The following is a 13,221-nucleotide window of genomic DNA, read 5'->3' on the forward strand; positions in this document are numbered from 1 at the left end:
CGATAATCGATCATTTCAAGGTGCAACGTATACCACGCGTATTAAAAGCAAATAAGGAACGAATAAGTAACAGGGTATCAGTCGAGCGCTGAAACGGGTACATATGTTCTTTTATGGTTATTTCACCTCTAAGAACCAACAGTTACCGCCAGAGACACAAACATATTTCTTTTTTTTTAAAGTGCATCGCATTACACACGTTGTATAAGCGAATAAGTAACAGGGTATCAGTGTAGCGCTAAACGGGCACATATGCGCTAATAGGATTTTTTAAACTCAGAGAACAGATAATTACCGCCAGAGACATGAAAACGGTCCAACGATCATTTACAGAAAAGAGCGACGATTTACAGAAAAGAACCGAAAAGAACCGAAAAGGACCAAAAAGAACCGAAAAGGACCGAAAAGAACCGAAAAGAGGATACATATATATATTTATTAAATAAAGTTAAAACAATGTAAACGGATTTTCGTTATATTGTTAACAATTCGTCGTAATAATAAAATTGAATGCATAATTCAAAATTTAGATTGTGCATTTATAGGGATATGTGAATTTACAAAAAAGAAACAATATAACTTGTTTTTTTTTTAGTAATATTTTTTTCATAATTTGTACAAGTAAACTATTATAGGTCAAAATACGGCCTTCAACAGGGAGCACACACCAAACAGCAAATTATAAAGGGGCCTCCAAAAATGACTATTGAAAAAAACATTCAAACGGGAAAACCAACGGATTAATCAATATGAAAACGAGAAATTTATGTATTCAATACTCATTACCACATAAAACAGAGTTCGATTTTTGTGGCGTTACTTTTACCGTTCAAGGGTGATGCCGCTTTTGCACCATAATAAAAATACAATTTCTAGCTATTTAGTTGTTCATCAAGCGAATATCTTGTTCAAATACTAGTCGCACAAAAAGTATCGCTTACTTGTGAGTGATGTGTTATCTGTATTTTATGATAACCATATGGCGCGTTGGTTCATTCTTATTCTATTAAGACATTTATTTATTTTTACAGCATAAAACCTAAGACTACTGACCAAACTGGTGAATCTGCTGTTACGGATATATTTGGTGAAAGTGATCAAGATGAAAGCGGTAGCAATACGTATAATAGGTCAGATAACAGTTCCCTTGATCAATCAGTTTTGTCAGACAATTTAAGTTTCTTTCATAACCAAAGAAGTAATGGGTCAGATGATGCATACGGAAACCTGGAGAATGGAGACAATGACAGATCAGATGACGCCGAAAAAGACGATTTTCTCGATGAAGTGTCAAATTCTTGTATGTTTCGACCAGAAGAACAATTAAGATACGGAGAGTTTTTAAATTTAGAGGAACTTTTAAATAAACTAAAATCAAAAGATGTTAGACATGGTATCCCAGAAGGAAAGAAAGACAACGTATGTTTTACAATTGACAACTCCAGAAACATTGCAAGACGAGTTAATAACTTACGTAGTGAATTTTCCGATGACTGTGGGGTCTGGATTAGTTCCTCTGGATCAACACCTAAGACATATTATGTTGTTCAAGATGATGGTAAGCTAAAAGCTGTTGTATGTAGACAGGGTATATTTTGTACTGAAAAGCAAATAAACAAGAAAAAAGAATTCATTCCAGTGGATCCTCAGCCCGTCGATGATAAAATCGTGGAAATCAGTCGTAGCTACTCCACTCTTAAGCAACAGTCATACAAGAAAAGAGTAACATGGGTCGGAAAAGCACCTCCTTCATTTGATATCAACTTCAATGCGGCTGTCGTGGAATATAAAGGCAAACACCCTGGTTTTTCTGCTCATGGCAATTCAAAAAAAGGAAACGAATTCGTTCGTACTCCAGCACTATTATTTGAAGAAATGGGAGAACTTGTGAAGACCATGCGTCCAAAAAATGCATATAATAAATTGCTTATCAACTGTAGGGATGAAGCAACCGGGCCTTCCGCACCAAGACAGATTCGTGACAAAAAATACCGCGATAAGAAGAAAGAAATTCGGAATATAACTGGCGTAACAGGAAACCGTGGAAATATGGCAGATAACATACAAACTATAGAAAATATGAAGCAGAAAGGACACAGTTTAATTAAGCATGTGGCTCATTATCCAGGTAAAACACCGTGCGTTATCCTGTATACGGAAGAAATGATAAAGGATGTTGTGAACTTGTGCTGCAGTGGACAAACTCTTTTGGGTTTCGACAAAACATTTAACATTTGTGACATTCATGTGACACCATCTGTTTTCAAACAACTTTCTGTCACGAAGGTTGAAACAGGAGAACTGCCTTTATTTGTTGGACCCATGTTTTACACGACTGTTCGCATTTTGATACGTATAGTATTTTTTTCTCGCATCTTAAGACCAAACTCGCAGATGTGGACACCTCGGAATTGGTCATTGGTTCCGATCAAGAAGGATCTTTAGTTAAAGCCATAGTCAAAAGTTTTCCAGAGGCAACTCATGTATTATGTACCCGGCATTTAAAACTAAACCTTTCAGAAAAGATGAAAAATGGAGTTGGGATGCATAGAAAGGACAGATTAGATATCGAGCAACGCATTTTTGGAAGAAATGGTATATCTAATGCAGACGATAGTGCCGTTTCTGAAGAAAAGTGTGAAGAAGTCGAAGAATTCTGTAAGGAGAAATTTCCATCATTGAAAGGCTACTTTTCAACGGTTTTGAAGCCAGTTCTTAAAGGGAAAATATATGAGCCGCAAAATGCGGGAAGAATTGAAAGAGAGTGGACTAACAATAATAGTGAATCTTACAATCATGTTCTAAAGATAGCTGTTGATTGGAAGCCTCAGTCATTAGTTGACTTTGTGATAAAGATGACAGACATGGTAGAGGCTAATTATAAAGATTTACGGAGAGCAGTGATAGGGAGAAGACCTTATACGCTTGCGAGCACACGCGAACATTTTAAGATTGACAGGCACGTTTGGGCAAACAAAACTTTAATGGAAAGGTACAAATATTTTGCCAGGTTCCGCCGATACCGTATGAAGACCAAATTGGTTAAGTCAACAGATGGCAGACGAGTGGTCAATGAAGCTAGGTCGAAAGGAAAGAAGAAAGGTAAAAGGAAAAGGAAACTGGCTGATAGGACAACTACGATAAAACGGCAACGCGTGCAGTAAATTGATTTCAAAAAACAAACTGTGTGTTATTCAATGTATTTATATGTGTATATATATTTCTCAGCACTAACTACTTATACTTCTTTTATAGGTAAAATACACTAATAAACCTGGAGCACATGAGTCAGTGTCAACACTAGTATTAATTGAATTATAGTATATTGATATTATTTTGTTGCGTGTTTCCTGTAGTATTTTTTTTATTACTCATACTACATATCTATTGTCTGTGTATTGCATATCAATGTTATTGTTTGTATGCTATATGCCCTCCTAGCGGCCCTTATTTGGTGAATAACAAAAATCTTTTCTATTTTTCTATTCTATAAGATAGGCAGCCGACCCTACCTGTAATTTTTCAAATACATGTGAGTTAAAATTAGTCCTTTCACAGTATAAGGTTTTCAATGATTTGCAATTTGCTTATTTCCTTCGATTACAAAAAAAAATCGATATTCTTTTCGGTTCTTTTCGGTCCTTTTCGGTTCTTTTCTGTAAATCGTCGCTCTTTTCTGTAAGTCGTCGAACCCCATGAAAACAATTGATTATCGATTTATTTTAAGGTGCAACGTATACCACGCGTATTAAAAGCGAAAAAGGAACGAATAAGTAACAGGATATCAGTGTAGCGGTGAAACGGGTACATATGCGCTGATAGGTGTTTTTTTTACCTCAGAGAATACATAATTACCGCCAGAGACATGAAAACAATCGATAATCGATTTCTCTTAGAACGGGCAGTAACCACCAGAGACACGAAAATATTTCTTTTTAAAATTGGAACGTATAACACACGTTTTATAAGCGAATGAGGATCGAATAAGTAACAGGATAACAGTGTAGCGCTGAAACGGGTACATATATGCGCTAATAGGGTTCCCCCCTCTTAGAACACATAGGTACCACCAGAGACAACAAAACAATTGAAAATCATTTTCTAAAATATACTAAAAGACCTTCATTAAAAACAAAACTACGAGTAGATCATCGTCTGATATATAGATCATATCGGTGGCAAAAATGGTAACGTAGAGATTCAGATCCGAGCCGGTAAAAAGGGTCGAAACAACATCTAACATACAGAACAGAATAGGATGAAAGGGGTCATTTTCTGTGACAAACTATACAAGTTTGGAAGGTTCTCTCAACCCTTTCGAAGTTTGTCAAACATTACAATGAAGAAGAATTCTACAGGTTATCTGTAAGTTATTGTGGGAATGAAACTTGTTTATTAAAAAATTATTTCAGAAGAAAAAACTATTAGGTTCCACTAAACAGCTATAAAGTCAAAATATAGGACACTTCCTAAACATCTAAACTTGGCCTGTATTTTTCAATCTATAATGAATAAATTAATAAACTATGCGAATATATGCTCATTTAAACCAGAGATGTGTATATATGTCTCTGTTTAAACATACTTAACATATACACACTTAAATGAGGGAAAATTTACAAATTTGTTAGAAAATAATGTCAATGTTATTTTTATAACAAACATACAAAACATGTATGCAAAACATACAAACATGTATAATAATGATAATAAAAAACTTGACTCGTACATTTGTACAATTCAATATTCTGTCATGACTGTACAAGTTACATGCAAACAATATCACTACATGATTTTCTAGTATTATAAAAAAGAAGATGTGGTATGATTGCAAATGAGACAACTATCCACAAAAGACCAAAATGACACAGACATTAACAACTATTTGTCACTGTACGGCCTTCAACAATGAGCAAAGCCCATACCGCATAGTCAGCTATAATAGGCCCCGATAAGACAATGTAAAACAATTCAAACGAGAAAACTAACAGCCTTATTTATGTAAAAAAATTAACGAAAAACAAATATGTAGCACATAAACAAACGACAACCACCGAATTACAGGCTCCTGACTTGGGACAGGCACATACATAAAAGGTATATCGATTTGATGTCATTGGTTCATTGAAATGAAATTGAGGCAAAGATCAAGGTCATATTCACAGGCACTTGTCTCAGAATTTTTTTTTCCCTATATACCTTAACCCTCTTGCTGCCGAGTTTTTTACTTGCTTTGTCGCGCCAAAAGCATCTTGACGTTTCTTATCTGTGACGTTGCAAAACTTGTGCCTATCTGTAGAACTGTGCTTTCCCGCCGTCCATAATTTTTCCCGCGTCAATGTAGCCGTAATTATGAAAACGATGTATAAGTAATTTTACGGAAGTTAAATATGCTCTAAGATTGTCATAAACGATGTTTTTAATACAAGATTATTTACAAATACAACTTTTAACCTTGGAATAGATATTTTTTTATCTTTCTTGTCTTAAAATAAAGTGAAAATAATATACCAATTGCTATACTAGCTTTAAGGGCGACTTTGTTTTATCTTTGTCAAGTGAAATGCATAAATGATTATAAAATAGTAAAATATTTATTCTCTTTTTTTATTAGGTAATTGGTATAAATACTGTAAAAAAATCTCTCAAATCATTATATAAACGGCAAAACAACGGCACTCAATGAAAATGAAAATAAAAACAAAAGCGTGTACAAATTCATAAAAATAAATAAAATCTCCGAGCAGCTGTTCTATGAACTACTTCTTGTTGTAAAGTATCAAACGTGTCAGATTAAATTATCTCCCTTATTTCAGGCAAAAATATATAGAAACATTTTTTTGTTTGAATCAGTATGAAGAAACCTATACTTTGAATAAACCGGAAGTAGCTTCTTATCATTAATTTAACTTTCATATTATTTTATGGTAGAAGAATACCAAAAGAGTTCATGGAACGTACAGATTGGCAGCTTTTATCAGCTGATAACAAGAAAGTTGAAGCCACCATGAGACACCCTGGTCTAGAATTTAGAGATTATGACAAAACAGGTAACAGATGTAATAGCCAACACCATCCAAGGTCAACTTTGTCTGAGGGATTTGAAACCTTACTTTCTTAAAAATTAATAAATTTTAATTTAATTTATTCATAGTTTAACTTTACAGCTGATACTGTTTACACTGCTTGGCCAAATCATTTGAAACTTTATAATACAAAAAATTACAATATCCTGAACTATAAAACACAGGTCAAGTTCAATTTGTTGGTTTTGACTAAATCTTTTGAAATTTAAATACTGTGGGACTGGCAATTAAATACAGGTCAACTTTAACTTAGTTGATTTTCAGATTATCATTTCATTTAGTTTCATTCCAATTAGTTTCTGTAATTATACCTCACACAATTGGTTGCGTTGGGTATAATGTTTTTGACCTGTCCATCTGTCTGTCAGTCATGTTCTTGTTATCGCAACTCCTCTGAAACCACACGACAGAATTTCATGAAGTTTTGTAATTGATAAGGATATAGTATGTAGATTTGCATATCAACAGGAAATTTTGATTAATTTTTTTCTAGGAGTTATACCCCTTTGAACTTATTGTCCTCAATATACTACTGCAACAGTTTGTAATCGCAACTCCTCTAAAACCACACAACAGAATTTCATGAAACTGTTGATAATAATGACATACGGTACTATGAAGATGTGCATATCAACAGGAAATTATTATTCATTTTTTTTCTAGGAATTATTCCCCTTTGAACTTATTGGCCTCAATATACAACAGTCCATCCGTCATAACTTTAAGATAATAAGGACATAATTTGTTGATGTGCATGTCCACAAGAAAAAAATATAAGTTGACTTTTGCAGGAGTTATGAGTCTTTGAACTTAGGAATCTAGTGAGATCTTGTTTGCCCACTTACAATAATAAAAGTGTAATAATAAATCTTTATTACAGGTAATACAAATGTAGCAATAACAAATGTATGCATTAATTTCTGAATTTACAGAACCTTTGAACTATGATTTTTGTCCAGCATCTCTGCTTTTACAGGCACTTGTCTCAGAAAATGTTTTCCTATATATCCTTAATATAACACCTGTTATATTAAAGGTATATATAGGAATAAATTTTCTGAGACAATTGCCAGTGTTTACAGGTGATAATGAAAGTACCATTTTACAAAATCATTTTAGAAATCAACATAAAACTTTCTGTATTTTCCCCATTGTACAGCATTAACAATTCAATTCAATTTAATTCAAAGTTTTATTGCCATATAAACTTGAATGACATTTTGTGACATATAAGGGAGCTACCATTTGATTTTTAGGGGGGGGGGGGGGCTAGGATGAAATTTGAAAAAAATAGGCAGGACAGGAGTTTTGAGTTAAAAAAAAAGGCAGGATGAGACGCTTGCAAAAAAAAAAAGTCAGGACGACAATTTAGGTAAAAAAAAAGTCAGGATAAACTAAAAAAAAAAGGCAGGACCGAACAGAGTGAAAAATAAAAAGTAGATGATTGAGATTGTAAATGGCATAGATTTGATCAATGTACCAAATGTACATTTTATCATTTTGTATTATAGGTAAACCAAAGTTATGGGAAATGATGAGTTTATGTTCTTCATCTCGTGTGTACATGCATCATGTTGCAATAGATGATATTGGAAGCACTTTTCGAGACTTTAAAGACTTAACAAAAGACCACATGACTTTCCTTGTAACTAGTCAACTGACTTTTTCAAAAGCCTTATACAATATGTCCGTTCTGAATAATCCTTTGCTTATAAAAGTACAAGGCGGTTATATTGGAAACACTTCATTAAATGCACTTACAACTGTAAGCTTGGATGAAAACAGCACAGAATTGATGTCAAACATAAATCAAGTTGTGTATATTGACCCAGAAACAAGGAAACCAACTCCATTACCAAGTTGGTGGAAGGAAAAATATGCTGAATCTGCCAAAGAAAAATCATCATTGATAATAGAAAAATTTAAAAGACCATTAAAAACAGGTCACCAAAAATTTCAGGTCACTTGGACATATACAGATGGCTATGAGCATGCAAATTGGACAAGTTATGCACGATACGCAATTGACAGTGCACATCTTTGTAGCAAAGAAGGAATATTAAAACAATTTGAGGAAAATATTGAAAACGGTGTTTCAAAGATTGAGTTGCACTACTATGGAGAATCACTGCAGGGTGAATATTTAGACATTTATACTTGGGAAGATTCAGAGGACTCAAAAAAACTTTATTTTGATATAAGCAAAGATGAAAAATCTATATTTCAGTGTATCATGTATTTCTTTTGATATTGTAAGATTTGCATTACCTTACTGACTTACAAAAATCTGGTAATAGAATTGTACTTAGAATTGCTATAATAATGAATATACTTTGAATGATGTTTTAGTTTTTATGACAAAAATGCCACTGAAAGAATTTTGCATTGCTTGTAGAAATACCTGAACCCTACCATAATTGAGGGATTTCCGTTGCTCCTTAGGGGTTTGTTGACCGAGCTCACCTATTGGCACCTTTAAGGTTGCTTATAATCTGGTGACAAGTTGTATAATTTGTAATTATCATTTAATTAGGAACCTCTGGAGGATTAGTTGCAAGAAATGGGGATATCCTTTTTAAATAAAGATTACTTATTATTTATATAGGCTATATATAGAAGCTATTTACAAATTAATATTTTTAATTCAGCTTTGACCAACCACATTACATATGTAAATACATTAAGTGAGTGAGGTCTATGTATAGTTTATGTTCTCACCGCTGATTAAGCCCCCAAAACATGTTTTTTTGGTGTAACTTCACATTAAATAAACTGCTTGATAAATGAATTAGATATTGACAATTCACTTGAAAACTTAACATCTACGAGCATCTTCCCCGATGACACTGACTAAGCAGATACTGCTTGATAATCATAAATATGGTCTATGTTCCTTTGGAATTTCATCCAAGGATGAAGAATTGGACCTTCCCTCACTGTATTTGATATCTAATAAAATTAACGGTATCAATTTTCTTGCACCAGATGCGCATTTCGACAATACATGTCTCTTCAGTGATGCTCGTGGCCAAAATATTTGAAATCCAAAGCTTATATAAAAGATGAAGAGCTATAATCCAAAAGGTCCAAAAAGTATAGCCAAATCCGTGAAAGGAATCAGAGCTTTGCATGAGGGAGATACATTCCTTAATTTATAATAATTTCTATCATTTTGTAACAGCAAATTTTAATAACACAAAAAAAATCCGTATTTTCATGCCAGTACCGAAGTACTGGCTACTGGGCTGGTGATACCCTCGGGGACTAATAGTCCACCAGCAGAGGCATCGACCCAGTGATAGTAATAAAATTAACGGTATCAATTTTCACCAGATGCGCATTTCGACAATACATGTCTCTTCAGTGATGCTCGTGGCCAAAATATTTGAAATCCAAAGCTTATATAAAAGATGAAGAGCTATAATAAATTACAAACTACGTTATATGATCTTATATAATTATTGCTGGGTCTTCCAAGTGCTCCACAAAACATGTTTCTAAAGGATTAACATTTTAACAGCAATCAAAGCAGGGCATCAAATTTATTGTGAGAAGTGAATAATTAAGGATTGTTGCGAATGGTCATTGTCCGTCCAGGCCTATAAGTATTGACCTTTACCTTTAATCTCTAAGCATAGTGTCTCATCAATGTGGTTTTCGAGTTCGCCTTCACATATAAGATCGATAAATCATCCTTTACATACCTCTACCGGCACTGTTACTGTCCTTCTACCTTTACGTATACGATCGATATATCATCCTTTACATACCTCTACCGGCACTTTTACTGTCCTTCTACCTTTACGTATACGATCGATATATCATCCTTTACATACCTCTACCGGCACTGTTACTGTCCTTCTACCTTTACGTATACGATCGATATATCATCCTGTACATACCTCTACCGGCACTGTTACTGTCCTTCTACCTTTACGTATACGATCGATATATCATCCTTTACATACCTCTACCGGCACTGTTACTGTCCTTCTACCTTTACGTATACGAGGCCCCTCATGGGGGGGGGGGGGTCCTAGTAATCACATAATCACCATTTTTTGCCAATATAATCACATAATCATTAAATATTTGCTTATCTTTAGTAATCAAATAATCATAAACTAAAAATACAGTCCTAGGTAATCAAATAATCATGAAATATTTGGCTTAATAATCAAATAATCATTAAAAAAACGGCCAAGTAATCACATAATCAAAAACCGCATGAGGGCCCTCGTATACGATCGATAAATCATCCTTTACATACCTCCACCGTTTACTGTCCTTCTACCTTTACGTATACGATCGATATAAATTATCATCCTTTAAATACCTCCGCTGGCACTGTTAATACTGTCCTTTCGGATTATATTCACGAAAATGTCACGGAAAGCTGATAATTGTCAATGTGTACACTTTTAAGTCTTAGATGAATTTCAGTTATAGTTACTATGTCAAATTCATCAGAAAATTTTGGAGAAATGATAGCTCATTCCTTAGGCTATACGTGTTATAGTTACAGGTTTCATTTCAACTGGGGTAGAATCAGTAATAATGTCTGAATTCGGAACTGGACTATTCTCTATAATCATAGTAGCTGATGAATACTTTCATATTTAAGCTCAAGAGAAGTAAGAGGGACAACGGTGGACGAGTAAGGAGCATCTAAAATTGGTATTCTTCAAAGGAGCTATCAATAGTTCGTGAGTTTAAACTGCAGAATCTAAATGTGAATCTACATAAGTTAAATAAGCCGTGAATAGGCATCCATTATATATTAATTGGTGACAATATGCATGTATACTTGAGATAATTTGTGAATTGAACATTGTCGTTGCAAGGACGATATCATGTTGCAAATGGTTTTCAGCGAGTTTCAAAAATGATAAAACAAACATTTTCCAGTTTCAATACATGCCATGGTCCCAAAGACTGTAAAAATGGGTATAAGCTTGAAAAATCGGAAAAAAATCTCTAGACAGTTATTTGAATAAAATTATGAATAAAGTTGATATTCGTATACTAGTATGTCATTTTGAAAACAATTCTGAAATTGATAAATGATCCATGGTATACCCATTTCTAACTACATTCCTACATGTCCTAACTACTACCAAAGAACTTATTATTAACTTTTGTAATAAAGCTTAACTTCGGGAATAATGGTATACATTTTTTTTTGGAGTGTTAATTTTTTTTAGAGGTTTTACATAAAATACATGTTTTTGATATCCTGTTAATTCTGTTTTAAATTGTCTTATGAAAAATCTCATTACAAATGTATTAGCTGTAACCCGTTTAAGGTCAAGGAACAGTAAATGGGCTATGTCGTAGATTTGTCTAAAATTTCGCATACAAACTTGACTCGTTGAACTACAAATGAAAATCGAAAAAATAATGCATTTATCTCTTTTATTATCTAAAATATGACAGATTGATTTCTTTCAATATGAGTGAATATTTGTATAGATAGCACATAAAATCGGCGAAAAATCTTCTAAAATTTGGCTTAAAAACATCAAATCTCTAATTCTACTCCATAGATTTTTCTTAAAAAACTATATGTTGTTGACACATTAATTTCTGTTTTAATAATAAAAAATAATCATATGGCCACCGACTTCGTTTTTTGTCTAATAATCAATTTGTTACCTCGATGGTAGAGAAAAACGTCAAAAATCAACGTTTTACGGCCTGTAACGCGATGACGTTACGATTATTTTGACGTTTTGTGGGAATTTTTCACAAAGAACACGACTGTAAATGATTTATATCGCAAAAACGAAGTCGGTGACCCCATCTTTATTTTGCACCATTAAAACGAAAATTTATGTATCAACAACATATAGTTTTTTAAGAAAAATCTATGGAGTAGAATTAGAGATTTGATGATTTTAAGACAAATTTTAGAAGGTTGTTAGCCGATTTTATGTGCTTTCCATACAAATGTTCACCTATTTTGAAAGAATTCAATCAGTAATATTTCGAATGATAAATGAGATAAATGCATCATTTTCTCGATTTTCAGTTGTAGTTCATCGAGCCAAAGTTGTATGCAAAATTTTACTGAAATCTGTGACATAGCCCATTTACTGTACATGTAACTTGACCTTAAAGCCTTTTTTTCTGTAACCAAAGTGGAAAGTATGCTACACACTTACTGGAAATGCGAAGATAGGATTGCAGCTTTGTAAGAATTTTCTCCTGCCTGGACAACCTATATGTACGTTTCGGAGATAAAGTGTATCGACAGGTAGTCTGTATTCCTATGGGATCTAACTGCGCCCCTTTAAAAGCAGATTTAATCCTGTATTGCTGTTAATCACAGATTATGACTCAACTCGGTAAAGACCCGTCATTGTTACATTACGTGGATACATTCAACAATACCTGCCGTTATTTTAATGATATTTTTTCGTTAAACAATCGAGTTCTCTAAATATACTATAGAAATTTACCCAAAGGAAACTTACTTTTAACTAAATCTAACATAAACAGCAGTAGTTGACCTTTTTTTGTTTAGATTTTGACATTTCAATTTCTAAAGGGAAACTCCATACTAAAATACGACAAAAGAGACAATTTTTCTTCCCTATTGTTAATTTTTTTAGACGTCGATGTTCCTTTGGCTCCATCATACGGTGTTTATATATCCCAACTCATTCCCTGTGCCGGTGTGTGTAGTGATGTTATCGATTATATTAAACGAACGTAATCAATGTACGTATCACTGGTAAATTATTATGACAGGGATTTCGTCACCATAAATTACTTTGAACTTTTACTAAATTATTTCATAGATACAAAGATTTGATAAGTAAATTTGGCTGTACCTGGCTGTAAACTGAAAACGGTATTTCACATCCTAGATTTTATGGTAATAGTGTACCTAACTATGGTGGCCGGTTAAGGACATTTCGCGTTTTCGCCTTTAATATTCTATAGGGTGAAAACGCGAAATCGCGAAGGCGAAAACGCGAATTACTTTAAACTTTTACTAAAGTATTTCATATACTAGTACAAAGATTTGATAAGATTTGATGGCTGTACCTGTAAACTGGAAACTTACTAAAAACGGTATTTCACATCCTAGATTTTATGGTTATATTGTACTCAAATGTTGTAATTAGAT

At 33.4% G+C, this 13,221-nt stretch overlaps 1 protein-coding gene across 1 annotated transcript; it reads left to right on the forward strand.

Annotated features, from left to right (window-relative positions):
- The first annotated feature begins 4,211 nt into the window (after window positions 1-4,211).
- LOC139523877 (uncharacterized) lies at window positions 4,212-8,424 on the forward strand. Its single transcript, XM_071318245.1, has 3 exons — window positions 4,212-4,365; window positions 5,932-6,050; window positions 7,598-8,424. Exons 1-3 carry the CDS (start codon window positions 4,259-4,261, stop codon window positions 8,332-8,334), a joined length of 963 nt encoding a protein of 320 aa, XP_071174346.1. The 5' UTR covers window positions 4,212-4,258; the 3' UTR covers window positions 8,335-8,424.
- Window positions 8,425-13,221: the final 4,797 nt, after the last annotated feature.

The sequence above is a fragment of the Mytilus edulis genome, chromosome 5 (assembly GCF_963676685.1).
Source record: "Mytilus edulis chromosome 5, xbMytEdul2.2, whole genome shotgun sequence".
Taxonomy (NCBI): domain Eukaryota; kingdom Metazoa; phylum Mollusca; class Bivalvia; order Mytilida; family Mytilidae; genus Mytilus; species Mytilus edulis.

Coding starts and splice junctions, on each gene's coding strand:
- LOC139523877 (XM_071318245.1), top strand. CDS start 4,259: ATGAAAGGGGTCATTTTCTGTGACAAACTATACAAGTTTGGAAGGTTC. Junction 4,366..5,931: donor AAGAATTCTACAGGTTATCT/GTAAGTTATTGT, acceptor ATTTTATGGTAG/AAGAATACCAAAAGAGTTCA. Junction 6,051..7,597: donor TAGAGATTATGACAAAACAG/GTAACAGATGTA, acceptor TTTGTATTATAG/GTAAACCAAAGTTATGGGAA.